The following is a 27951-nucleotide window of genomic DNA, read 5'->3' as shown; positions in this document are numbered from 1 at the left end:
GATAGTATTTAGGGATTAATGTAGGGCCTGACTTACTCTGAGACTGTGACGTGTTCTGTTGTGAATAGTTCTCTCAAACTTCCTTTAAACCCCCGTCCCTCTCCATGACCTCCCCCCCCCTTCCGTTTGGGACACCCAACGGTTAAGATTTCGCCCACAAATCACAGTCACTCCACTTCTCACGTTCTGTGAAGCGTTGAATTAAAGAGGAGGTTCGAAAGAGTCATAGCACGACGACGATGACAACAACAACAACTTGGATTTACATAGCACCCTTTTAACAGGTTGCGTCTCGGACGGCGTAGAGCCATCAGCCTTGACTGTGTGAGTTTAAAAGTCCCGATGAGGGAGGGGGCGAGAGCGCGACCGACTGAGCCCCAGAGCCAGGCCGACACCCCAAGCGGGTAACCCTGGGCGAGCGTTGGGGAGGGAGTGCGGGAGGTTAGATGCCAGGCAGCTTGGTCGAGGGGAGTGAGGAGAGTCAGAGACACAGGGCACGGGGCTTGGGCTGGTGGAGCATCTATCAGTACCTGCCTCGTACAGAAGGAGCACTTTGCTCTGTGTGCGGAGCCAGTCCTGATGGTGCCGGACTCTATTGAGAGGGATAAATAGCGAGGAGGCTAGAGTAGAGCCGGGTGGGGGGGTTTGAGTTACTGTTTCGGGGGGCGGGTGGGGTGGGGGGGGAATTAACGTCAGTGTAATTAAAAGACAAGATCCCGGGGCAAACACAAGGATTATTACTAGTAGTATTTTCTCATCGAACTGGTCTCCTGTGTCAGTGCGTGTTGTCCGCGATTGTACCCCCCTAGTTATGGACAAGCTCCCCCCACCCCCTACCCCCTCCTCTCTCTCTCTCTCTCTTTATCTCTCTCTCTCTCTCTTGCTCTGGCTTTTTCTCTCTCTCTCTCTGTGTTTGGAGAGCGGGGGCTTCTGACAGTGTCTCCTCTCAGTCTAACCTGCCTCCTGTGACCTGCATGTAGATCTGCAATGCGTGGATAACACAGTCACTTACCAGGCAGCGGCACAGGATGTAGGACACAGCCTGAACCCAGGAGAATTGCCTGATGCTCTCTCCCTTTCTCTCTCTCTCTCGCTCACTCACTCGCTCGCCAGACAGCCTGGCCTACTTTAGCAGCCCACTTCTGCTCGAGTTACAGCTGCACAAAACACACGCATCCCCCCTGGAACTCCACCCCACCCCACCCCATCCCACCCCCGTGTGGGGTAAGGAAACTTGACCAACATTTCGCCCCCGCCCGCCCGGGAATCGAACCCCACTCCCCAACGCCTCCGCTGTTCAGGTGAGCACACCGTCCGGCCTTTGAAATGTCCCGAGCGACACAAGGGCGAATGAAGTGGGGTGAAACGTGGAGTTAGCTCTCTGCCCATCTGTGCTCTCTGCTGATCCCCACCTCCCCCCCACCCCACCAACGACCAGGGCTGAGGCTAATCCTCACCCTCCGCGCTCCCTGTACCGAGAAGCCAGACGTTTCCTGGTACGTGTCCCAACGGTTCTTGGAAAGATGGTGATTGAGGCGAAGGGTCAACATTTAAGTGAATTGAAAGGAGGGTTTGGCCTCCCGCCAGGACCCGAGATTGTTTGCTATTGAGTTTCTTAAAATACTTTGTTGTTAAGTCTGTTACGCCAATGGCCGCCCTGGTGAAGCTGGCGTGAAATGAGGAATTGGTTGTGTTGGTAAATGAACGCAGCCCTTAGGCTCTCACCACGACCCCCACCAGTCAATACGTCCAAGTAGCTCAGTGGTTGGAGCCCTCGCCTCACCAGCCAGAGGACCCGGGTTTGATTCCCGGCCGGAACAGGGAGCAACCTTAGGCAAGTTTCCTTACTCCCCGCTCACACGCCCACACGTACTCCGTTTACCCAGCAGTACGTAGGAACCCAATTGGCGGATGGCTTTTCCGGGGGTAAAAGAAAAAGAAAAAGAAAAAAAAGAAACAAAATAATAATTTGGTCGCTCAATTTCACGACTGTTTGTGGGACACTCTTGCGCGCAGTTAATTGGCTGCCGCGTTATAGCCACTAAATACTTTGCAGTCTATCCCGTGAAGCCCTGTGAGACGCCTTCAACAATGTGGACAAGGCGCTGCATCGATTACGAGGATGATTCTAATGGGTTCATCGTCAACAGCAACAACAACAGCTCACACTTACATAGCATTCCTCACGTGGGGTAGCGTCTCAGAGCGCCTGACTCCAAGTCTCTCTCACCATCTCGACTTAAAGCCAAGTTGATGTCTCGGCTACTCTTTGACTGTGATACACTGTGACGGACACAGTCTTGAGAGAGAGCGAGAGAGAGAGAGAGGGAACGAAGCCGACAAATGAAGCGAAAGTGGAGATAATTTGGATATTTGCATAATAATTTCCTTATTAATATGCAAATTCTCATCGCCCAGCAACTCGCGAGGATTTAGTGATGACCTTTTTTTCCCCTGCGCCTGTTCATCCAAATGTCAAGTGTTCACAATGTCAGGATCCGAGGTCTGTAATCTGGTTAATATTTACCAGCTTTCGTGTCGGCTTTGATTAGATTTACAGGGACTATACTGGTCTTTGTGAAGGAAAGTGCTTGCCGTTCCTCCGCTTAGGTTTTTTTTTCTCTCTCTGACTTTATCCAACCTCCCGTTCCTCACTCAATAATAATAATAATAATAATAATAATAATAATAATATTAATAATAATAATCCAAGCATTAGATACGCGCCTAATCACTTTGTCGATACGTCTCTCTCAAAGCGCTTGACAGGATACACTGCAAAGTGGAGTGGCTGTGTGTTTTGTGGGCGGAATAGTCTGACAGGTTGACTAAGACCTGGTGGGATTTCGAGTGGGGGCGCGGGGAGGAGGGGAGGGAGGGAGCCTCTGAGTAATTGATGACAGAATTTGTTTTGAAGTAGTTATTTTTTTCCTGTGTATGTGTGTGTGAGTGTGAGGGGCCGAGAATCATTTCTCCCCCCCCCCAACTCCGCTCTCCCCACCCCCCCCCCCTCCCCCTCACCCTCTCTCCCCCCTACTGGCTCCCAACCGCTGCTGTGTGTAAAGGTTAATTGAATTGCATGGAGGATTAGAGTCACGGTGACTCATTACTGGCTGCTCAGTATTCAATCGGTGTTGTATCACGATTCCTAGAGCCCAGAAGACGGGTTGTTGACGGTTTCACCTGCACCAGGTTTCAGCCCCTACGCCCCGAAAGTCCGGAACTCTCTCCCTCAATCCCACCGCCTTGCCTTGCCCCCTCCCCTCCCACTTTCAAATTCCCCCCCTTAAAGACCTTCCTTTTTGATCGTACTTTCGGTCACCTCCCCCCTCCCTCCATCCCTCCCTCCCTCTCCCCCCCCCTCCCTCCCTCCCTCCCTCCCTCCCGCGCTTTACAGTATATCCTTATTATGTCTTTGAGATGTTTCAAAGCGCTTCGCAGAACGTACCGTAAAGTGAAGTGACTGCGTGTTTTGTGGGCGAAATTATTATTATGGGGTCCTGCAGCGTATTGGTTGGAGGGGACCTGGGTTCGGTTCCGTGATAAGGCGCTATATCAACTGTAAGGATTATGATGATGATGATGTTGATGTCCCCTCTCACTCTCCCAGCTATGGGGATATGGTACCTAAGACCATCGCTGGTAAGATCTTCGGGTCTATCTGCTCGCTGAGTGGGGTCCTGGTGATCGCTCTTCCCGTCCCCGTCATCGTCTCCAACTTCAGCCGCATTTACCATCAGAACCAACGGGCAGATAAACGTCGGGCACAGAAGGTGAGTCTCCGTCACTGCCCGGTCACTTGCTCCAAGGGGCCCTGAGGGTTATCCATTCACATTGTCCAGCCTGAGGTGGAGAGATGTTTGTCAGCTCAGGGGATCAGGGAATTATGGGGCAAAGGCGGGTAAGGTACAGATCAGTCATGGTCTAAAAGAGTGGCGGAACAGGCTCAAGGGGCTGAATGGCCTCCTCCTGATCCTATCCCGGCCTCAGAGACGTGAGAGCTCGAATTCTACCTGCTCTTAGCCCAGTGCAGTGCTGGGGGGCAGTGCTGCATTGTCAGAGGTCCTGTCTGCCTGTTCAGGTGGACATTAAAGATCTCTTGGACTGTTTGAAAAGAGAAAGGAGTTTCTTTCTCTCTCTCTCTCTCTCTCTCTCTCCGGTGTCCTGGCCAACAATCCCCCAGATAGAAATTGGTCCCTCAATCCACGGCTGTTTGTGGGACATCGCTGGGCACAATTGGCTGCCGCTTAGTCACTACACTTTACGGTGTATCCTGTGAAGCGCTTTGAGACGTCTCGACGGCACGATAAGGCGCCGGGTCAAATACAAGGATTATTATTATTATTATTATTAAAGGGAAGGTCTTTCATTTTTTGACCCCAGAAAGCCAGGTTGGCCCGCATCAAGATAGCAAAGACCGGCAACTCTAATGCCTACCTACAGGTCAAACGCAACGGCCTGATGAACGAGGCACTGGACCTCACGGTGAGTTCTCCTTTACGCTTTGGTCTCCCTCCCTCCCTCGCCTCTCAGTCTCGGTTGACGTTCCAGTTCAGTGCTGGGGGGAGAGCGCTGTGATGTCAGAGCTGCCGTCCTTTTCGGGTGAAACGTTAAACCGAGGTCCTGTCTGCGTGCAAATTGGCTTAACCTACACAACACTCGGTCACTACGGCTTGACAGTAAACCCTGTGCTAGAGCTTGCAGACGTCTCGAGTACCGTGACGATGGCGAGGATTCTAATGATTAATCTGTGGTGGGGTGGGGGTTGGTGGGGGTGGTGGTGGGGGGGCGGTGGGGGGGAGGAGGTGGGGGAAGGGGCTCCCGCGAAATTTATTTTAATTGAATTCATAAAATAAAGAGGAATCGTCCTCGGGGCCGTTGAACGAATGAACGAACGGGATTTGATTTTTCCTTCTCGCGGCTGCAGGATTGCGGTGATAAGGAACAGCAGCAGAACATGAACAAGCCGGGCTCCAACATCGCCAGACAACACCACCACTTACTGCACTGCTTAGAAAGAACCACGGTACGTCCCTGAGGACCCGGGTTCGATTCCCGGCCGGCCGGGTAAAACCTTAGGCAGGTTTCCTCACTCCACGCGCACACACGCACGCACACACACACACGCACACACACACACGCACACACGCACACACACACACGCCTCTGTTTATCGAGCTGTAAGTAGGAACCCGGTTGTTAGTTGATTGGCGGATCGCTTTTCCAGGGGGGTAATAATCCCTCCAAAAATAATAATAATTTGATCACTCAACCCACCAGTGTTTGTGGGGACGGCGCTGGGCACAATTGGCTGCCCGCCTTTCGCCCGCGAAGTACACACAGTCACTCCACGTTACATTACATCCTGCGAAGCGCTTCGTGACGTCTCAACAAAGTGATCAGGTGCTGTATCGGATGAAAGGATTATTATTATTATAAAAAAGTTTCAACCGCAAAAATACGACGTTGATCATCAGGTGCTTTGACCTCTTTATTTCACGAGGACCAACAATTTCCTGTGTGAGGCTGTTTTCTCTCTCCCTCAAGCCTATTAAGGTCTGTTTTCTCTGAACAAAGAATTTCAGAGCTGCTATAAAATGGCCTGGAAATGTTCTCAAGGGAGAAGGGCCCTTCCCTCCCTGACTAAATGGTTCCTGATTCAGTTTATTATCTTCTATTCTTAGGTTTTTGTAAGATATTAAAAGCAGGGCAGACAGGGAAGTCAGGGCTCTCTGCGACTGAGAGTGGAAGCTTTATAATAATAATAATAATCCTGGCGTTTAATACAGCTCCTTATCACGTCTTTGAGACATCTCAAAGCGCTTCACAGGGGCGTGTGTGTGTGTGTGGGGGGGGTGGGGGGGGGTAAGGAAATCTGCCTAATGTTTTGCTCTGCCCGGCAATCGAACCCGGGTCCTCTCGCTTGCGAGGCGAGCGCTCTAAATTAAATTAGCTTTTGGTACTAAGCGCACGTTAATTTCACTCAAACTCCCCCGAGCTCCCGTCTGCCCGTCTGTACCAGAGGGATGTTATTCCGGGTGAAGTTGCTTTGTCAACGGCAGTCGTCGTCGTCGTTTTTCTGTAAGTGTATTTCGCCGTTTCTTTCAGGGATTGGCTTACCTCTTGGATGATCCGCTCTTAACCATTCGAACGTCAAGCTCCATTAAGGTATTTCCCTCTTTCTTTACGAGCTGACTCTGCGTGTGTGTGCGTGCGTGTGTGTATATGCTGTGTGTGTGTGCGTATATGTAGTTGTGTGTGTGTGTGCGTGTGCGTGCGCGTGTCTGGGTCAGTGCGCTGGTGTGTGTCTGCACGTCGGGCGAGTTTCCTTACTCCTCACTCCTCTGCTTACTCAGCGATGAGTAGAAACCTGGTTGTTAGTTGATTGACTGATCGCTTTCAGGGGCTAATAATCCCTTCCCCCACGGAAAAAAAAAAAATTGTTCACTTCAACCCACGGCTGTTCGTGGGCACAATTGGCTGCCGCGTTTCGCCGGCAAAACGCACAGTCACTACACTTCTCAGTATATGCCGTGAAGAGCTTTGAGAGGTCTGGAAGCCGCGATGAGACGCTGTGTCAAGTGCGAGGATTATTATTGGTATTTTCTTTCCTCCTCAGAACCACGAGTTCGGGGACGATCAGACGTTGGAGGGGAACTGCCTCGAGGGATCGCTGAGGAACTGCCCCACGTCCCGAAGCCCGTCCATGTCCTCGGGGTCCGCGCAGGGCAGCGTCTGCTGTAGCCGCCGGGGCAACAAGAGAACGTCCCACCTGCCCAATGCCAGTGTGTGCACGGCCCATCTACACAGCATGCAGGAGCTCAGCACCATCCACATCGGGGAACAGGCCTCCTCCATCACCAGGTAACACGCGCACACACCAGCGCACACAAACACAGGCGCACACACACACAACCGCGCGCACACACACACACAACCACACACACACACACATACAACCGCACAAACACGCGCACCCCCCCCCCTCTCTTGCCTCCTTTCAAGACCCATCTCAAGACCCTCCTCCGCAAACCGTACCTATGGTCATCCTCCCCCCATCCCCCCACCTCACCAACCGCCCCCCCCCCCCGCCCCCCATGACAGAGAACACCAAATGGTGGAACAAACAGATCCGGCGACGGTTTGGCTCACGGGAAATTGTTAATGTTGTTAATAAAATATTGATAAGTTAATATTTGAGATGATCATTTAACCTGATTCCCTCCTGCGCCCCCACCCCCACCATCCACCACCACCAACACCCCCCCACACCACCAACACCCCCCCACACCACCAACACCCCCCCACACCACCAACACCCCCCCACACCACCAACACCCCCCCACACCACCAACACCCCCCCCACCACCAACACCCCCCCACACCACCAACACCACCCTCACACCACCAACCCCCCCCCACACCACCAACAGCCCCCCACACCACCAACACCCCCCCCACCACCAACACCCCCCCCACACCACCAACCATTGGCATTGTGCAGTTAATGAACAATTATGGGTGTTTGGTGCAGAGTAACTGTGCTGCCAATTATTAACGAGGAAACATCAAACATTAATGAGTATTGTGCTGTTCAGCTAATGCACTGACTGAGCTCTCCCCACGGTGACAGCTCCGCGATCCTTATCCCTTCTGACAACTCCCCGACCCCTTATCTTTCTAAAATATAGCGCGGATTCCCCCGTAGCTCAGGGGGTAGTGCCCTCACCGAGTGTCACAAGCGGATTCGATTCCCGGGCAGGACAGGGCGAGACCTTAGGCAAGTTCCCTTACTCTCCTCTCCACACACACACACACAGACACACAGACACACGCAGACACACACACACAGACACACACACACACACACACACATACAGACACACACAGACACACACACACGCCTCTGTTTACCAGCAGTCAGTCGGAACCCGGTTGTCTGTCGATTGGTGGATCACTTTCTGGGGGTAATAATCCCTTTAAAATAAATTTGACCACTCAACCCCAGCTGTTTGTGGGGACACTGCTGTGCACAATTGGCTGCCGCGTTTTGCCCACAAAACACACAGTCACTACACTTTAAAGTATATTCTGTGAAGCGCTTTGAGACGTCTCAGCGCTGTGATAAGGCGCTGTCTCAAATGCAAGGATTACTATTACTGCTATTACTATTGTTACTATTACTATTTTTATTACAATTATTGCTATTATTGTTATTACTATTATTTTTATTATTACTGTTATTGTTACTATTGTTGTTATAATTACTGTTATTGCTGTGTCACGCTGAGGGTGTGTTACTCTCTGTTCCCAGCCAGTCGAGCCTGAACGACAAACCAGACGATGGGTCGCGGACAAACTGCAGGAGTTCGCAGGTCACCACCGCGATCGTCAGCATGGCCATGCCCACCCCGCAGGGCCCCGGCCCCGCCCCAGAGGGAGGACCCCGCCCGCTCGGCCCGGGACAGCCGTCCATCATCGCCACATGCAACGTGGTCAAGGTCTCCGCGTTGTGAGACCAACCGATTAGCCGGTGCCCACAGTCACGTGGGAAGGCGATGAAGGGGTCTGTACTGGTCTGTTCCGTTCTGCGGGCGATCGATTGAACGATTGATCGATTGGTTAATTGATCGGGGTGGGGTGGTGGGGGTGGGGTGAGTGTGGGGGCGAGAGCATAGGGACTGTGCCCCAGGCGATGGAGGTGAGCGACTGGGGGTGGGGGTGAGGGGAGAACGAACGACAAACGATACCCTTTTCTCCACTATATTCCTCCTCCATTTTTTACTCCGTCGAGACCCAACGTTGAGATCATTCGAGGATCCGTCAGTCTCGACCGATGACTGAGACGGTAAAAATAGCCGTCCCCCAACCCCCCCCAACCCCCCCACACAAACCACAACCTGCCACTCCCCCACCACCACTCCCCCCACCACCACCACTCAAAGACAGGACCAAACATGGGGTGGGGGGGGAGGGCTTGACAGTGACCCACTCCAGCAGCGACGTCTCTCTCAGTGAAGGATAATATTTTATGTTGAACTGAAGATCTGCCAATGGAGAGAGAGAGAGAGAGAGAGAGAGGAGAAGAGAGAGAAGAAGAGAAGAGGAAGGAGCACTTGATAGTTTCTTCGCTGGAAGAATATTTTTTAACGGAAAAAGAAACACACGCACACGCACAGGGGGGATAAAAAAGTCCCCACACGCAACATGTTATCGTCATGTGATTTTCGAACACGTTTGCTTTTAGCTCGTTACACGGGGAAGTGGGGGTGGGGGGGAGGGGAGGGGGAAAGAGGGGGTGTTACACTCTCCGCCCCTCGGGGGAAGCGGGGGCATCTCCGCTGCCTTTTATTTAACGGACGGACGAACAGACAGTGGCTTGAGCTTCATTCTGAGACTGGGTTTTGTTTTACATGCTCTGCCCCTCCTTAACACCCCTACCCCCCCCCCTCAATCCCCTCCACCACCCACCACCCACCACTTTGACAGCCCTACACCCTGCCCCTCCCCTCCCTTCCCCCGTGACACCCTAAAACCTGTCTTCATTATTCTCCCCCCGTCTCCTTCCCCCTTTCCCTCCCTCTCCCCTCCTCCCCCTCCTCCACACCCTCTCCCTCCCCCCTCCTCCACACTCTCTCGCTCTCTCTCTCTCTCCCTCCCCCCCTCCCTCCCCCGCCCTCTCCGACTCCCGTGTTTCCCCCTTGAACATGACCAGATGTTGGGAGGCTGTGGCTCAGTGTAATGCCTCTGCTTCTATGACTGCACCCGCTGAACACTGCGCTGACGGGCTGACGTGCACAGTCCCTGTATTTGAACACGACGACGGCCAACACCCCCACGTTATTGTACCATTTATCTGTGAAATGTGCCTAGACTTGAGATAGCACCGCTTCGCGTCCTGTGATTTTACTCTGAACTTTGTGCGTTTTAACCGTGTTTTTTCTTTTTATTTCGTTCCTTCGTTCGTTCGTTCGTTACTTTATTAACTTCCGTCGTTTATTTATTATTTTTCCTGATGAATTAACGGGATCTTCTCCCGCTGGGAGGGACCCCGGGCTGGGAAAGGGTGGAGAAAGGACATTCTGAGTTCCACCTGATGGCAACTCAACGGGGAAAAGCGGCATTTGGAAAAGTGCCTACACTTGTATTATCATGTGTCAGAACGTCTCTGTATTCACACTGCACTCAGAGAGCTTAATAAACCTCATAGTAGTCAGATATTTTCAATGTCACAGAGTGTCATAAGTACCTGTTTGTTACGGTTATTGAGGCACCGGTTCTTGAGATGGTCAACGGGATTGAGAAAATAAACCCGGACAATACTGTCCTGTCAAGTGCAACCAAGACAACGGGACAAGAGGTTATGATTTTACAGAACAGGCTCGAGGGGCTGAATGGCCTCCTGCTGTTCCCCTGTGTCCAGGTCACATGTCCATAGGTGTGAGGAACAGAAACCAGGAAGTATTTCTTTCCGCAGAGAAAGAGAGTAGTTAACAGCTGAAACACGTTGCCTGGAAGGGCGGGCGACTGAAGCCGGAACATGAGACTCATTTAAGAAACTGCTCGATGCTGCGATGGGTGGATGGTCAGGTGGGGATTCTGCAGGGATGAGATCAGATGAGGCAAAGAGTCTTCTTCCAGCACCTTGGGATTTCCTCCCGATGTGAAGGCGCTAGACAAATGTAATTTATTACTATTATTATTATTATTATTATTATTCATCTGAACCAATCTTGTGATTGTGCCTGTGTCGGAGGGAGATTTCTGTGAGAATTGCGTAAACTCCAGACAGTTGGTGCTGCCTGTTTGATCATCGCGATAGCAGACCTGTTGAAGCGATTTGGAGATTGTGAGAGGACTTGGCGTTAAAGTGAAGCAGAGACTTGTTACTGAAGGAGCCGCAAACTGAACTGTAAGTACGTCTCGTCATCAACTCATGGTCTAGCCCGTCACCTGGTGGCCACTGGGATTAATTCACCGACAGCCAAACACTGGACCAATTGCTCGCAACAACACACGCTCACTGCTGATGACAGCACAGCCCGGCCTGGCTCCTCGGGGGGACAGGGGGGAGTTTCACACTATTGGGTGAAATTCACACGCCATCAATGTGCAAAACTCGCTCCTTCATTTGGACAGGAAGAGAGACGGTTTTACTCTGGTGGGTGTGTGGGTCGGTAATAATCATAATAATCCTTGTATTTTATACAGCGCCTCATCACGTCTTCGAGACATTTCAAAGCGCTTCACAGGATACACTGTAAATTGACTTGAGTGTATATTTTGCGGGCGGTAACCAGCGGACACAGATTTAAGATGCTCGGCAAACGAACCAGAGGGGAGACCAGACGAAGGTAAAAAAAGATATACGGAGAGTTGCTATGGTCTGGAACGCACTGTCTGAAAGGGTGGAAGCAGATTCCAGGGAATTGGACAGGTGCTTAAAAAGGAAAAATTGTGCAGGGCTATCAGGTAAGACTGGGGGTGGGACTGGTTGGTAGATCAATCATGATGGGCCGAATGGCCTCCCTCTGAGCTTTAAGATTCCGTGGTGCTATTTCTACTTCGAGAGCACTTTGAACAGAATTGGATTAAATTGGCAGAGATACGGGGAGTTGGGGGAATTAGGAGTGGGTCGATGTTCTTGTGGAGTATAGATTGAAAATAAATCGCGTTGCAGTGAAGCTCCCAGGTTCCTAAACGAGAAATCCCGGTTGAAGTGAGAATCTCTGCCAATCAAAACCCGAAAATCTTTGCCGTGTTCCGCCCACAGAAATAGTCAATGAATTCGCTTTACAGTCTATTCTGTGGAGCCCTTTGAGGCGTCTCGAAGACGTGATAAAATCCTGTATCAAATGGCCAGGATAATTATTATTATTGTTCATTTGCAGAGTTAATGTCTTGGGGGGAGGTTGGGTGTGGAGGGTGCGACGGGGCTCTGCTGGCTCCGCCGCACCCTCTACCGGATGAATGTGGCATCACAGCATGGTCTTTCACTGTTGTCTATTGGGCACTTCAAGGTAAAGTACCTGTGGAAAGGAAGATAATTGCAGTGCGTGAAGTAGGACAAGGCAAGGTCAGCCTGCTGATGGTGGCTTCAAGAGCAGGAATTAACAGGATGCCGAGGGGGAGCTCACATTGCTCGCCGTGTACTGTGTCAACAGGGGCAGAGTTACTGCAAAGCAACAGCAGCAACAACCAAATTACATTTGTACGGCGTCTTTCAGGTCGGGAGGACGTCCCGAGGCGCCGGGAAACATAGAATTCAAAAACATGGAATCTTACAGCACAGAAGGAGGCCATTTGACCCCTCGTGCCTGTGTCGGCTCTCTTTGAAAGTGCTACCAACGAGTCCCACTCCCCACCCCCCGCCCACTCTCACCCCATAGCCCTGCACACTTTTCCTCGTTTGGCAAATGGTTTCAGGATCGTCCTGAGATATCCTGAGTCCTCACGCAAATGTCTTCGGAATACCTACAAACTCGAGCGGGAAGGGATACCCCATCTCTCCCCCTCCCTCCTCCACACACACCACTCACTCACTCACACACACATTCACACACACTCACTCTCACACACACTCACACACGCACATTCACACACTCACTCTCACACACTCACTCACTCACACACTCACTCCCACACACTCACTGCGTCATTTCAGTGTTTAAAACCCAGATTTTAAGTACCTACTAAATACCCTTTCAAAAGGGAATTGGACAGGGACTTAAAAAGGAAAAATGTGCAGGGATATGGGGTAAGAGCAGGCGGGGGAGTGGGACTCGTTGCGAGCTCTTTCAAAGAGCCGGCACAGGCACCAAGGGCCGAATGGCCTCCTTTTGTGCCGGAAGATTCTCCGATTCTCTGAACCTATGTGCTGTTTTTAGTGAATTATGTAAATATCACATAGTAAACGAGTCAGCCAGAGAGGACCATTGATTGCTGATTACTCTGGTGAACTTTGTGTCATGATTCAAATCAGGCATTTAATGGCTGATTAACCTTCTTGGGGTGATTCCGCCTCTTTGAAAGGGCGATTCCTCATAGCAATCAGCTTTGTGAGGTGAGGATGGAACGTTAAAGCCCAGTAAAGACCAAGGCTTGTCGGCCATCATCCTGTCACCTTTCACCACAGTCGGTGTCTATAATAATAAATAATAATCCTTGCATTTATGTGTATATTTAAGGGGAAGCTGGAGAGGTACATGAGGGAGAAAGGAACAGAAGGTTATGCTTAAAGGCTTAGTTGAGGAAGGGCAGGAGGAGGCTCATCTGAGCACAAACACTGGCCTAGACCAGTCGGGCCGAATGGCCTGTTTCTGTGCTGTAAATGCTAATGGATTCTAATGGATTTGATATAGCGGCTTATCACATCTTTGAGATGTACATGTCCATGTCCAGCCACCCTCCAGTGCTAACCCCATGGTATAGAGGAGATCTGTAGAGCAGTGGTTAGAGCACTCGCCTCGTAAGCCTTGTGGGACGCCTCTGTGCGCAATTGGCTGCCGCGTTTCGCCCACAAAATACAGTCAATTCACTTTCCAGTGTATCCTTTGAGGCGCTTTTAGTCGTCATTAAGACCTGATAAGGCACTGTATCAAAGGCAAAGATTATTATTTATTACAGCACTTCTAAGGAGTTGCTTCAGCACGAAAGGCGCTCACTAAATGCAAGTTGTCGTTGGTTTACAGACTCTCTCCTGCCCTCTCTCTCTCTCTCTCTCTCCCTCTAGCCTGTGCCATGTCCTGAATGATGCCATTTCATTCTCTTCGCAAGACAACAAGGTTGGTTCTGAAGAAGGCCCTTCGGCCCATCTGATCGCATTGCTCAAGAACGTCCGCCCGACCGTCCTCCCCTCACAGGGTCGGTTTCAGTTCCCAACCAGTTCCAGGCATCCCTGGTTTTGGTGTCAGAACCTCTCGATAACAGCGCGAGTTGACTGCCTCCCATCACTGTTGTCCTTTCTGACCCACTCGAGAGGCAGTGAGGACACGAGCTGATCTCATCACCCTCATTACCAGGTCCTCTACTAGACACACACTGAACTGCATTTAATTATAATGAGGCAGTGGAACATAATCAAGTCACTGGCTTGAGTTCCCATTAATTTAATTGAATGATGTGTAATTAAATAGATGTGCTTCATAAATAGACATACATAACATGTTATAAACGTACCTTAGAAATATCATCAATAAATACACGTTAACACAATAGAACGGAAGCTTTATTAATAATACTGTGAAAGAAGTTTAATTAAAATGATTCAATTAATAACATTCCTGGGACATGATTGGACATTAACTCATGTTAACTCATGTAACAAATCAATGTTACGAGAAGATGGACTAACCGTTTGCATCGGTAATAAATTAAACGAATAGTGCTTACGTTCTTGGTGCCATTATAATTAATACAATACGATTATAATTAAATCAACACATATTTACAAACATATTCTGGCTCAAACGCTAGACAGCGGAGTGAGCAACCCGGATGATTTAATGGAGAGGTGAGCATTTCTTCAATTTAGCCCAGTTTAAGTGTTGGCTGTTAGGGGATGCTGTGGAACACAATCTCAACCCACACCCCAGCACAAAGCTGCTCCGAATCTGTCAATTTATAATAATAATAATAATAATCCTTGCATTTGATACAGCGCCTTATCACGTCTTCGAGGCTTGAACTGTAAACTGCGGTGACTGTGCGGTTTGTGTGGGCGAAACGTGGGCAGCCGATGCACAGCAACATCCCGCTCTCAGCCATTGAGTGAACGACCAATTTTATCTGGAAGATTGTCGGTCAGGATACCGGAGAGAGAGAGAGAGAGAGAAACCCTCTCCCTCTTCCCTCCTTCCCTCTCTGCCTCCAAAAAGGCTTTTGCGTAGGCAAACAGTGCCCCAGATACTCTATACCGGGCGGAACCCAGCAACAGACTGGAACCAGACTCCCACAGAGCTGGCAACGTGTTCAGGGCCAACAACAAGAGGCTCTGAATGGTTCAGATCCGTATTTGTCATTTCCCCACTTGATCGTCAAAAGTAATCGGTGGACGAGGTGCGTGGGTTGTGTTTGCTCGAAGCCCTGCGAGTGACAGGTGTGTCAAGCAGACAGTCAGACCCCCCCCCTCCCAGGAGTGGGAGGGGGAAGGCTATGTATAGACGTCAATTCAAACGCAGCAACCAGATGGTGCTTTTTGCCCCCCTCCCTCGTCTCCCCTCCACCTCCCCCCCCCACCACCACCACCAGCTCCCAAAAGATTTTTTTTATCACAAGAAACCGCACGTTAAAAAAAAAATTGTGTTAGAATCCATGAGTAATTATAGGCTGTTATATCTAATATCTGGAACATAACCAGCTTTCATTACAGTAAAACAGCTCTGCCCCACATTTCGTTATATAAACAGAATTGCAGAATCTCGCGGTGAAAAGCAAAGGCCACTTTACTTTGCCCTAATTCACGGTTACAGGGTTATGTGGCGTCCTGTAGCTCAGTGGTTAGAGCAATCGCCTCGCAAGCGAGAGGACTGGGTTTGATTCCCCAGGAGGGCAAAAGGTTTGGCAGGTTTCCTTACTCCGCACACACGCCTCTGTCTACTCAGCATTTCCCCACGAAATATACAGTCACTTCACTTTACAGTATATTCTGTGAAGCATTTTGAATAAGGCGCTAATATTAATAATAATGTTAATACTTGCATTCGACATAGGGCCCGATCACATAACTGAGACGTCTCAAAGCGCTTCACGGAACGGACTTCGAGTGTAAAAAATGCGACGCAATAAATTCATCTCACGAAGAAATGAAAAATAAACTTATGGTATTTTTTATTGCACCTCAACATCGAACGGCTTCAGCGCGCCTGATCGAAATTTCTCTCGTCAGTGATTGTTTTTTTGCAGATAAACGAGAGCCGGGAATTTGCCCCACGGAATGCTGTCCAGAACACTGGGAGAAACTCTCTTCTCTTTTCCAGCAGCGTCACAGGTATGTTCCACACACACACACACACTGTCGAGACGGTATCTGGGGTTAACGCCTCATAATAACATAATAATAACCCTTGCATTTGATAGGGCGCCTTATCACGTCCTCAGACGTCTCAAAGCGCTTCACGGGATATACCGTAAAGTGTAGTGACTGTGTGTTTTGTGGGCGAAGAAGGAAGGCACCTCAGACACTGCAGCGTCCATGTCCTTCCCCACACACGCGCGAACATACACACCACACGCACATACACACTCGAGCGTCAGCGTGGACTGTGAGCTCACACAACATATAGTCCATGTGCGTGTGCGTGTGCCCTTCATATGACAGTCAGCAGATCAAGCGCTGTCCTGTGTGTGACAGCCAATGGTACAGAGCGTTAGGTAATGCAGACGCCCTTTACAGTAAGAGGCACTTGAGTGTAGTTTGAGGGTGAACGTGAAGGGAGAGAGGGAGCGAGGCGAGAGGGATTGGAGGGAGGGAGGGAGAGAGAGGGGGAAGAAGGGATTGGAGGGAGGGATGGGAGGGAGGGGGGAAGGGAGGGTGAGAGGATTCCCATTGCAGTGGAGCTCAGACTCGGCTGAACAGTCCCCGTCAGTGCTGTCTGACCCTGGTGACAATTTGCTGGATCTCAGCGTGAAAATGCTGGTTGACCACCGTGTAAACGAAGGGATTGACAGCCGCAGGGACACAGGTCAGGGCCACGGCCAAAGTCTCCAACTCCAAGAGCAACGGGTCCTGGAAGGGAAGAAGAGAAACAAAGGGTTCTGTTAGAGCAGAGATCTCCTGCCACTACATTACAAGAGGCTTTTCTTTCTCTCTCTCTCTTTTTCTCTCTCGCCTTCTCTCTCTTTCTCTCTCTCTCGCCTTTATTTTGAAGCTTTCTTTCATTCCCATAGCAACCGAACCTTCCCTCGAACGCAAATGTTTCCTCGAAGAGAATGCAAACAGGTTCGATCTCCCCTCCCTCTCTCTGACTGTTCCGATGGTTCAGACCAGGAACCATACATGAATAATCCCTCTCAACAAAAAATTACTAATTTAACAAAAATAATAATTTGGTCACTCAATCCGCGGCTGTTTTAACGCTGCTGTGCGCAATTGGCTGCCGTGTTTCGCCCACGAAATATACAGTTAATTCACTTTACAGTATATATTCTGTGAAGCGCTTTGAGACGTCTCGAAGATGCTTCATCCACAATGAGGGAGGGAGGGAGAGCGTGAGCGAGAGAGAGGGAACGAGGGATCAGGCGCTGTATTAAATTCAAGGATTATAATTATTATGATGAATGCCGCTCACACACACACACACCAATCCTCTGAACACTTGTACTGAATACAATTAAGTATTAACACATTCTTTCACATGTTTCAGGTGTTGGTCAGGGTATGTGTGGGTGGGTGTAACAGGACTTTGTGGACACACTGGACATGGATAACTGGTCACTAGTCGGGCTGAGAACTTACCAAAGAAAAGTCATTCTGCAGGAACACGTTCAAGAGTAAAATGGTGATGAGGGGGACCCAGAAGATCAGAAAGGTCAGGATAATGTAGCCAAACCGTTTGCCTAGTTTTCCTTCAACCCTCTTCCTGGCGTTCTCTCGAGACCTGGCCGTGATGAGGCACACGGCGCCCACTATGTCAGGAGGGTCCGATGGGCCAGCCTGGGGGGACAAGGGCAGGCAGCCATCCAGCGAGGGAGACTGGGGCTTCTCCAGACCCGACACGGTCTCTCTCTCCAGCTGGAGCAGTTGGCTGCGGTTGGCTGGCAGTTGCATCACCCCACGAGTGGCTGCCTTGACGTGTCGATCACTCACTATTTGCCAGGCCGCCCCCGGCCCATCTTGCTCCTTGGGTGATGGCAAAGAGGGCATGATGCCACAGTCAAACACCTTATTCCTGTGCTGTCTCACCAGCCCATAGATCCTCAGGTAATGGCCGACGATAAGACTCAAGCTGGCCACCCAAACAGGCATCAGGATATAGGAGCCGAAGGGATCGAAGTAGCTGTGAGGGTCGATGGGGAGATGCCTGCACCTCACGTACACCGGAGTCCTCTTGGTGCAGGTCACGGACAAGGTGGACAAGGCCAGTCCCAGGGACCACACAATGGGGATCCACACCTTGACCCTCAGCCTCCTCTTGGCCATTTGGAAAGGAAAGGCGATGGCTTGGTAGCGCTCAACACTGATCACCACCAAGGTAAGCAGTTGGACACAGCTACTGAGAGAGTAAGTGAAAGGCTGTGCAAGACACAGGGCTTCCCCCAGGTCAGCTCTGCTGTTGCCCCACACGCTGGCCACCAGGAACAGGGGGATGTCCAGCAGGCACTTGAGCAGGTCATTGGCGGCCAGGTTGAGGAGCAGGGCGTTGTACGGGGTCTGCAGGTGCCTGTTGCTGTAGACCACCCAACCCACCACCGCGTTGCCAAAGACACCGACAGCAAACGTGCAGGCCAGCACCAGGCTGTTCCCTGCCAGGATCGCCGCTCGAAGAGGAATATAAACTTCAGGGGCGGTGTTGTTGTTAGGGAATAAATCCATGTGGTCCATCATTCCGAGTTGAGTCCCGGACCTGATCTCTCTCTCTCTCTCGCTCTCTGGCCGCTCTCACACACACTCTCTCCCCCTAGTCCTGTTCCCGCCCGAGATTCGCTGGGTGAAAGCGTTCTGATGCTGAACGCTACATTTCTCTCCTTCCTCTCGTTGCCGAGAGCTCACTCACTCAGTCACGTAACCACTTACTCTCTGTAATGATCGCTCACAGAGCAACTTTAACCCTTCCCTCTTCTCTTCCTCCGCAGGAGATAGCTACTGGCTAGTGAAGCGTGGAAATCTGAACACACACTGACATTGGAGGAGTTAAAGAAACCGTGTGTGTGTGTGTGGCGGGGGGGGGGGGAGGTTGGGAGAGAAGAGGGAGGGTAAGGAAAAAAATCACAGGTCCTTAATATTCAGTGTGGAGTGGCGTAACAGCCCCTCCCTTCTGACAAATCTCGGAAGCAAAATGATTTGCCGTCTAATTCAGTCACTCACTCCATCACGGCGTGTGGGACAGACACTGCTGTGTGCAATTGCCGCCGCATTCCGCTCCCAAGCCAGTCACTCCACTTCACAGCATGTTCTGTGAAGCACTTTGAGGCATCTTAATGATGCGATAAGCCGCTATCTCACACGCAAGGATTATTAATATCATTGTTAATTTTATTCCTGATTAATTGGGGTCGATATTTTTTGGCAAAGCGCCCCTCAAGCCGGGTAGCTGTTGAACAACGCCTAAGTGGGCGGCCGGGCGGGCAGTAAGGACCGGGAGGGTCGAAGGGTGGTCAGAAATAACCAAACTGCAAAACAAAAGCATCTCTTTTCAAGCCAGAATGAAATTAAAACATGCGATAATTTGGGTTAGCTCGCGTGTGTGGTTGCGTGTGCGTGTGTACGCACGTGTGTGTGTGTGACGTTGCTCTTCGGTGCTGGTTGAAACGTCTCATTCCATGGACCACACCTCAAACTACTTGCATTTACATAGCACCCTTCGCGTGGGTAGCAGTCAACAGACCGCTTTAGAGTAAAGTAGCTTGACACTGAGCTTGGGGGTGGGGGTGGGGGGGGTGGAAGGTGGGGAGGGGGGGGGTAAAGGGGGAAGGGAAGGGGTGTCCGAAGGCCGAAGAGGTGGTCGAGATTCTTAGCGAGGGCAGAGAAAGACATGAAAGACATCGGATCTTTTATTGCAACAGTTTATCTCGAAATGAACAAAAAAAAGAGAATTCACGCTCTTTCCCTGATCCCCCCCCCCCCACCCCACCCCCTCCTCCCCCACACGTCAGACAACCGACGTCAGGGCTTGAGCAGCTCAGTCAGATACACCGAGTTCATCTGATAGGCTCTGAGCCATCCGTCGCTGGCTGCTCTCGAGCCCGTGCAGTGCTGGTGCCAGGCCTGGTAATAGCTTCTCCAGTACTCGCTGTGCCCCCCCCGGCCCGTGGGCGGCCGCTGGTGCCGGTCGCTGTGAGGACCGGGCGCCGGTCGCTGCCTGTGCCGCTCGGCCCCGGGAATCTCCGCTCCGGCCCAGCCTTCGCTCCTGGTTTTCCGGCCCCCGCGCAGGGACCCCTCGCCCTCGGCTCCCTCGCCACGAGGCTCTGAGAGGGAGTCGGGGGGAGACCGGGTGTCGCCCCTGCTCTCCTCGGCGGCTCTGAGCCGAGCGGGGGCAGGGGGTGGGGTACGGGGAGGGGGAGGGGCACAGGGAGGGGGCTCCCGGCTGGGTCTCCCAGCAACGCCGGCCTTCCCGGGCCTCAGCTTGGCTGTGAGCTGCCGCTGGCTGGGAGCAGGTGGAATTGGCGGAGTCTCCTCCTCCTCCTCCTCGGGCGACGCCTCTCGCCCGCTGGACCGGCTGCTCGCGGAGTCGGACTCGGAGTCACTGGAAGGGTCACAGCCGGACCCCTGGGGTCTCACCCGCTTGCGGGGGGCGTAGAGCCTCAGGGCGTCGCCGCGGCTCAGAAACAAGGCCTCATTCTCCTCCCGGCCCATCAGCTCCAGGATCTCCACCTCCCCCTCCTCGGTCTCGCCCCCCCGGCCCGGGCCCCTCCACTGCTTGACCAGTTCCACCGGCCGCTGGATCCGCTCCCGCAGGAAGCGCTCGTAATCCTCCACGATCTCGATGAAGCTCTCCTCCCTCCCCCTGCGGCTGGCAGCCATTTTGAAGGCGGTGAGGGGCGGGACCTTGGGCAGGGCTTCCTGCAGAGCTGCCCTTTCCTCCGCCGAGATCTGGGACAACTCCCCCGCCTCCGGTCGGGATCGCCCCCCGCTCACCAGGCCCCTCGCGGCCAGAGCGCTCCCCACTTTCTCCCGGATGTGATCGGGGACGAGAGCTCCCGCCTGTCGCCGTCCCCTCCCGGCCTCGGCTGCCGGCACCTTCCTGGGTCTTGGGGGCCACTTGGCTGGAGGTTTGGCCGCGGTGCTGGTGCTGCTGTTGGGTTGAGGACGCCCCACGGGCGACTCGCGGTGCTTCACCGGCAAAGCGGGCTCGGCCTTGGCAAGAGCGAACCCCGAGGCGTCAGCGCCCGGCAAACCCTCCCCGCTCGGCACCTTCAACATCTCCGTGTCCCAATCCATCGCCTCGTCCAATAATCCCGAGGGAATGGGATCTGATGCGCACACAAGAACAACGGTGAAAAAGGCAGCGGAACATGGACCAAACAGAATCCTTCCCTAACCCACCCCCCGGCACAGCTTTCATTTGTGGGGGGGGGGGGACACACCCCCTAATGTGCAGTGACTTCCCATCCCTGTCCATCTCTCTCTCTCTCTCTGCAGACAAGGATTGATGAATATTCAGGTTATTTATTGTCTGGCTTTGGTTTGGTGACGACTCGTTTTTAAATCCATATAGAAATCCTGAATATCTATTTCGCCCCAAAATATACAGTCAATTAATTCACCAGTATATTCTGTGAAGCGCTTTGAGAAGCCTCAACTGTGTAATAAGGCGCCATCTACACTATTGGGACAAGGACACGTTGGCAATATCAGGTTCAGGTGTAAGTGCATGTCTGTCCTTGTGTGAACATGTGTCTCTCTCTCTCTCCCCTTCCCTACGGTTGATCGGTGCTGTATGTAACTATCTCATGCCGGAGACGGCACTATAATTCACGTCCGCCGTCACTGACCTGGCAAACGCACGAGCTGGAGGCAGCAACGCTGGGCGATCAGCCCCAATTCGTTCTCCTCCTCCCCACGGCAGCAGTAAGTCACAGCCAGACCGTGTGTACCTGCACAGAGATCAAGGCCAAGTTCTTATAGAGTGCAAGAGGACTGGGGAAGGGAAGCAAAGCTGTTGGGGGAACAGGATTTAGATTTAAAAGACAAGTGTTAAGTTACCGAAGCGGCCGGCTCTCCCAATCCTGTGCATGTACGTCTCCCAGTCCTGAGGGATGTCCAGGTTGATTACCAAGTTCACCTTTTCTGCGTCGATTCCTCTGGACGTCTGAACGAGACACAGGTCAGAACAGACACAACAACGTGCACCTGCGCCTTAATCCCTGCACGATGCGGGATCGGAATGTCTTGACGCAGTAATTGCCGTCAGGGGCAGCGACTGCGAATCTTTTGTAGGTAAAAGTGGCAGCAGACGGCTACGGCCTCAGCCACAGCCCCCAGACACCCGCCCCAACACTGCGTTGATTACGCGGGAACAGATCCGTGCACAATAAGTTGCAATAGCGAAGTGTTACCACTAGAGGGACGAGAGTGTCCTTTGTCACCAACCGCCCCCCCCGCCCCCCCAACTAGGAGCTGCAGCTAAATAATAATAATAATCCCGGCATCTGACACGGCGCCTGATCACGTCGTTGAGACGTCTCAAAGCGCTTCACAGGATACGCTGTAAAGTGGACCGACTGTGTGTTGTGTCGGGGAAACTCAGCAACCAATGAAAAGCAAGGGATTGGTGGGGGAGTGGAGGGTGGGGTGCGTGGGGGTGGGGGGGGGAAGCACAGACTTAGCTAACTCGGGCGCGGGGTCAGGACAAGTAAAGGTTTGCCCACCGAGCTCGGCCGGGATAGTGGGAGCGCAGGAAGATAAACTCACCAGGTCGGTGGAGATGAGCACTCGGCACTGGAACTGCTTGAGTTTGGCCATGGCTTCAAGCCTTTGGTTCTGGTTCATGCTGCCTGAGGGAGCGGGAAACTCAGGTCAGGGATCAAAAGGACAGAGAATAAAATTGTGTAAAATTACAGATAATAATAATCCGTGTATCTGGTCATAGCGCCTTATCACCGTGTTGTAGACGGCACAAAGCGTTTCACAGGATACGCTGTAAAGTGTGTATTTTGGTGGCGAAACGCGTAAATAATGATAGAGCCTTTCACACGTAGGGACCTGATGCGTTTCACACGAATTCACTGTAAAACAGTGACGGTGTATACTCTCTTTAAATCGTGAACCCTTGTTCAGTTGCGTTCAAGTAACCAACGTTACTAACCCCGACAGGGCAGCACACAGAGAGGGATGTGTACGTACCTGAGATACAGACAGCGGGGAGGCCTTTGGAGGTGAGAATGTCTGCCAGGTGCTGGGCTCTGCGGAAACAGGAATTCACTCTCGTCTCAAGCAATTCCGATACATTTACTAAACAAACTCAAAAACACTGTAATCAGAGATTGTTTTTAAAAAATCAATAATATTAAAAAGAATAAATGTTGGCGAATATTCTAAGACACTATCGGAAAAGGAGGAAGAGTTTCTCCCAGTGGCCACACAATCCTCACTCCTCACGGTGTGTGTAGTGTGTGTGGGACCTTGCTGTGGGCGCCAAACAGCTGCTGCGTTCACCTAATTAACAGCACTTACTGTGAAGCACTGCGAGACATTTCAATGGCATTAAAGTTATAAAAATGTAGTTTTGTTTCTATCCCAACCTCACGGGAAGTGCGTGCAGACAGCAACACGAAGCACACCGACTGGTACCTGCTGTGCAGATTGGAGAAGACCAATGCCTGGTTGAAGGGGACTTTGCTGAACAGTTCCAGTAAATGTTGCACTTTCTCCTCAAAGATCTTGTGGGGAAGTGGATAGGAATTTACAATCTTGTAAAACTGCTTCAAGCCTGTCAGAAAAATGAAGAGCATCACTGTCTCTCGCTCCGACCCATTCGCAAAGCTCTCCCAAGTACCTACCTCGTCTGACTGGGGTTTAAAGACTATGTCTCACTCTGTCTGTTCCCATTCCCTGAGCTGGACATCAAACCTTTACCCAATACCTCAGTCTCCTGGGACTCTTTCCCCAAAGTTTTGCCTCCCTAAAGACCAATCAGCCACCCCCCCATCTCTTGCTCCTTTCACTGTAGTCCAATTGTTCACAATCTTCTGCTACGTGCAAAGCAAACTATATTCTCTAGTTTGAGTGTTCTGCTGCTATGCCCTGAAAGTCTGGAACACTCTCGCTCATTCCCTCTGCCTTGCCCCCTCCCTCCCCATCTTCAGGTCACCCCTGAAGACCTTCCTCTTCTACCGAGCTTGCGGTCACCTCCCCCCGGCTCAGTGTCAGGCTCCCCCACTGTTAAGCGCTCCCTGCAAGTTTTTGTTGTTTAAACACCACATGATTGCCAGGCGGGTATGAACTCACCTATAAGGGCTGGATCAGTCGGATTGAGGCGGATGAAAGTAGGATCCCTCATGTACCTGGTTAAATGCTGGGCCAGACACTCAGGGTACGTGGCTGACAAGGCCAACATCTGTTTGTTCACAGGCAACGAGGAGTAAATCCAACTGAAGCGAAAAGAAAAGCGGCTTAAAATCAAATGCAAGAAAGACCCATTGAATTGACGTGTAGTTTATATGCTGGACTTTCTATGTGTATATTTAGAAAGACTACAGCGCCTTAACACATCGTTGAGACGTCTCAAAGCGCTTCACAGGATATATTGTAAAGTGAATTGATTCTGTGTTTTAGTCCTTCTCACCAGCACTGCCAATGAGCACACAGTGTGATGGCAGTTTTATGGGGCAGTTTAATTCAGTGGAATGAAATTTTGAGCAAGTTCGACTCGATTCAGATGCTGCTGTAGGTGGTGCTAGGACACGGATTGCTCCAGGGCGAGACTCACTTGATCTGCTCCTGGAAGCTGCCCTCCTCCAGCAGTTTGTCCGCTTCGTCCAGTACAAACAGGCGGATGCCAGCCGTCAGCAGGTAACCGATCTCAATCAGCTGCTTGATCCTACCTGTGAGAGAGAGAGAGAGAGAAAGAGAGAATTAAATTGGTGGATCAACTTAGATGTGAACTCAAAGCACAGAAGCAGAGCTTGAACCCCCACCTTTAGGACCTGGAGGTCGGTGACCTCCTGAACATGAGCAAATCTGGTTTTCTCAATGGGTTTTTGTTGGAAAGTCTTTCTTGCGTTTGATTCTAAGCCCCTTTTCGCTCCACTTACCCGGGGACCCCACAGCAATGTGGCATTTCTTCAAGCGCATTTTGTCCAGGGTTAGCGGCGTCCCCCCGATAAACACATGGCACTCCAGTCCCTCGATTTTTATGCCGATGGCAGTAATGACGGAATGGATCTGCACGGCGATTTCTCGGGTTGGGGCGAGGACCAGGACCTGCAAGAGACACAAGTCACTAACGCAGCAACAGCACCAACGACCAGAAACCAAAGCTGAAAGAGGAGTGGGTCGAGATCAGGGAGAAAACTGCACAGGGTTTGCACAGGGCACTTGTTGTTGTTCTTGTTGTTGTTCTTGCTTTGCTTTGCAGTCGTTTGCTCTCACATAACAAACACGACAAACCCAAGAACAAAAAAATGACAACAAATGAATGCCAAAGAGACAGCTGTTGCTGAAACTAACCTGCGTTGCTGGGTTTTCTAGAATGAGCGAGTCCAGGGCAATGGCTGAAAACACACAGGTTTTCCCAGTCCCAGATTTCGCCTGCACGATCAGATCTGAGGAGAGATTTGAATGCGTAAGAAACTACAGCCGAGCACCGTCTTGTCCACCCGATCCAACCGCAACTTCCCCGCAAGTACAGCTTCCAGCCCGGGGTCAGGGGGTGGGCGAGGACGGGGTGGTGGGGGGGGTGGGTGGAGGCAACCGCGATGGCTTTTAATAGGGAATCCTCGCTGTAAAAAAGAACAGCGAACTCGCACGAGCGCAGCTGTGAATTATCCCCACAAACAGACCGCGAAGTGACCGACCGATAGACTCTCAGTCGGGACAGGCGGGAGATTTTTCCAAAGCGCACCAGGAGGTCCTCGGGAGTCCGGCTGAGCGGGACCGACAGGTGGGGGCTTGAGTTTCGAAACGCTTGGGCCCGAAGGGGCAGCGACTGACTTGACAAAATTGGGTATTTTTTTGGGGGGTGGGGGCGGGGAGGAGGGGGGGGGGGACGAGTTCGCTGCCGCGGCCCTGAGCTCGGCCACAAAATAAAAGGAACGAAAAGACAATAACATCGTAAAATAAAACCAGACTCGGGGTCACCACGAGAAACAAACACAGTCATCGACCCCCAAACCCCCCCCACACCTCCTCACACCCAACACAACAGGGATCTCCAGTAACAGGGTCTGGGGTGACACATGTCGCTCCCCCGAGACGAGGGGCCTAATGGGGGGGGGGCGGGGGGGAGATGCTCGGCTCCAGCACACAGATACCCGCTAGGCCTCAGGCCTCGGCCTCACCTAGCCCGCACCTCCCCAGGGGGATGGCCTTGAGTTGGATGGGCGACGGCCGCTCGAACCCGGCGTCCCGCAGCCCCCCCAGCACGGGCTGCGACAGGAGCAGGGCCGCGAAGTCCACGCTCTCGCTCAGCAGCACATCCCCGGTGCGAGGCCTCTCGTCGATGCGGTGAGCGGCCTTGCGGGTGGCCAGCGCCATCTTGGTAAAGGCGCTTCAAAGCCCGCGCACGCGCGCGCGCGCAGCATTATATAGGCGCCGGGCGCCATCTTGGCAAAGGAGCTTCGGCCGGAGGTCCGCGCCATTTTGGTAAAGAGGTTCCCGGGCGCCATCTTGCTGAAGGAGCTCCGGCTCCCTGCGCGCAGCTTTAGACGGGCGCCATCTTGGTAAAGGAGCCGCTTCGAGACGAAATCGCGGACAGCCCGGCAGGTTCTCGCGAGAGGATAACGGGAGGGAGGGAGGGAGAGGGGGGGGCTACAGTTACCATGGTGACGAGACCTGGTCCAGGGGAGCATCCTGCATCTCTACCCCGAGGCCGAGACACTGTGCAGCCACAAGCCCGAAACCACTTGCCTGTTTGGTTTTGAAGACGCAGTTTTGTTTGCCCACTTTGGTGAAATGCGCTATATCGAATGCGACGATTGCTATTATTATTATTATTATGTGGATAGAGATTTTGCCCAGAAAGTACACCGACAAATTCACTTGACAGTATATTCCGTGAAGCGCTTGGCGACGTCTCAAAGATGTGATAAGGCACTGTATCAAATGTAAAGATTATTATTAGTAGTATTATTATAAAATGCCTCAAGTGACACCCAGAGTTCTGTGCGAGTGAAGCACAATGAGCAGTCTCTTCACATCTCCCTGGGATGAATCTGCAACTCAGCCGAGAGGATGCTTTATTACACGCTCTTGTGCGTATTTGCCTTGTCGATAACGACACAGGTCAGAGGCTAACCAGACATGCAGAGAAAAAGTGATGGGTTACCTAGAATTTGCGAGGTGTCCATTTGCGTGATGAATGGGGTGATTTATTCTCCCATTTCAAGGGCTGATATGATTCCTTTGCCGAACAGAGAATTCATTCGTCATAAGAGTTTGAAGACCGGCGGCTCTGCCCATTATCACACACAAAGCTCAATCAATAATCGTCTGGTTTGACGCGCGGTTCATTATCGGACCAGTGAGGTGTGGCAGCATAGCACGCAGGAATCATTTTAATGTCAGGAATGTGTTTGGTAACTGGCACAGTGTCGCTGGATGATAAATCTTTCTCTTCTGTGGATCAGTCTATCAATCTCCTTCTCTCTCTGTCTCCCTTTCTTTCTGCGTTTTAACATATCTTCTGGGTATTTTGCCCACAAAATATACAGTCAATTCACTTTACAGTGAATTCTGTGAAGCATCTCGAAGACGTGATGAGGCGTTATAACAAATGCAAGGACTATTATTATTACATTTTCTTTTAACACATTGCTCAAGAATATTCTATTTCAGCCAGATATAAAGTATATCTGTGTTCTGTTTCTGTGCCCATCAAATCACCTTAATGATTGCTGGCATTTTCTCTCCTGCTTTGCTGTAGGCAATGTCTTTCCACTCCATAAAGCAGCTAGAAACATTAGCCGATACTAAAAGTCCCATGTTATATAAGTACAAGATGTTGTTATAATAATAATCCTTGCATTTGATACAGCATCTTACACATCTTCAAGGTATTTCAAAACGCTTCACTGAATTTACTGTAAGGTGAATTGACTGTGTATTTTGTGGGCGAAACGCAGCAGCCAATTCCA

At 51.5% G+C, this 27951-nt stretch overlaps 3 protein-coding genes across 4 annotated transcripts in view; 1 reads left to right on the top strand and 2 right to left on the bottom strand.

Annotated features, from left to right (window-relative positions):
- Positions 1–8516, top strand: part of kcnd3 (potassium voltage-gated channel, Shal-related subfamily, member 3) — a 34300-nt gene extending 25784 nt beyond the window's left edge. For both annotated transcript variants that reach the window (XM_042342137.1, XM_042342136.1), the window contains exons 3-8: positions 3611–3773; positions 4384–4485; positions 4928–5026; positions 6109–6168; positions 6620–6864; positions 8315–8516. In XM_042342137.1, coding sequence (XP_042198071.1) covers positions 3611–3773; positions 4384–4485; positions 4928–5026; positions 6109–6168; positions 6620–6864; positions 8315–8516 — 871 coding nt within the window. The remainder of the gene's footprint in view (positions 1–3610; positions 3774–4383; positions 4486–4927; positions 5027–6108; positions 6169–6619; positions 6865–8314) is intronic.
- Positions 8517–16582: 8066 nt separating this feature from the next.
- LOC121850445 (gonadotropin-releasing hormone receptor-like) lies at positions 16583–18541 on the bottom strand. The gene is made up of 2 exons (XM_042342237.1): positions 17456–18541; positions 16583–16726 (listed from the first exon to the last, which is right to left on the bottom strand). Exons 1-2 carry the CDS (start codon positions 18539–18541, stop codon positions 16583–16585), a joined length of 1230 nt encoding a protein of 409 aa, XP_042198171.1.
- Positions 18542–19692: 1151 nt separating this feature from the next.
- On the bottom strand, positions 19693–26371 carry ddx20 (DEAD (Asp-Glu-Ala-Asp) box polypeptide 20). The gene is made up of 11 exons (XM_042342228.1): positions 26158–26371; positions 25328–25422; positions 24913–25081; positions 24588–24702; positions 24107–24249; positions 23450–23588; positions 23003–23061; positions 22571–22653; positions 21863–21968; positions 21652–21753; positions 19693–21129 (listed from the first exon to the last, which is right to left on the bottom strand). The coding sequence occupies exons 1-11, from the start codon at positions 26351–26353 to the stop codon at positions 19823–19825; spliced, it is 2514 nt and encodes an 837-aa protein (XP_042198162.1). The 5' UTR covers positions 26354–26371; the 3' UTR covers positions 19693–19822.
- Positions 26372–27951: the final 1580 nt, after the last annotated feature.

The sequence above is a fragment of the Callorhinchus milii genome, unplaced genomic scaffold, assembly GCF_018977255.1.
Source record: "Callorhinchus milii isolate IMCB2004 unplaced genomic scaffold, IMCB_Cmil_1.0 Scaffold19, whole genome shotgun sequence".
Taxonomy (NCBI): domain Eukaryota; kingdom Metazoa; phylum Chordata; class Chondrichthyes; order Chimaeriformes; family Callorhinchidae; genus Callorhinchus; species Callorhinchus milii.
Note: the sequence above shows the minus strand (reverse complement) of the source record. Positions and strands in the feature narration are given on the sequence as shown.

What these genes read in the sequence shown, in the direction of transcription:
- ddx20 (XM_042342228.1), bottom strand. Translation starts at nt 26,353, where the DNA reads ATGGCGCTGGCCACCCGCAAGGCCGCTCACCGCATCGACGAGAGGCCT. An exon ending in TAGAAAACCCAGCAACGCAG is followed by an intron (nt 25,082 to 25,327) that starts GTTAGTTTCAGC and finishes TGTCTCTTGCAG; the next exon opens with GTCCTGGTCCTCGCCCCAAC. An exon ending in CCCCGCTGTCTGTATCTCAG is followed by an intron (nt 22,654 to 23,002) that starts GTACGTACACAT and finishes CCGCTCCCTCAG; the next exon opens with GCAGCATGAACCAGAACCAA.
- LOC121850445 (XM_042342237.1), bottom strand. Translation starts at nt 18,541, where the DNA reads ATGGACCACATGGATTTATTCCCTAACAACAACACCGCCCCTGAAGTT. An exon ending in TGCAGAATGACTTTTCTTTG is followed by an intron (nt 16,727 to 17,455) that starts GTAAGTTCTCAG and finishes CTTCCCTTCCAG; the next exon opens with GACCCGTTGCTCTTGGAGTT.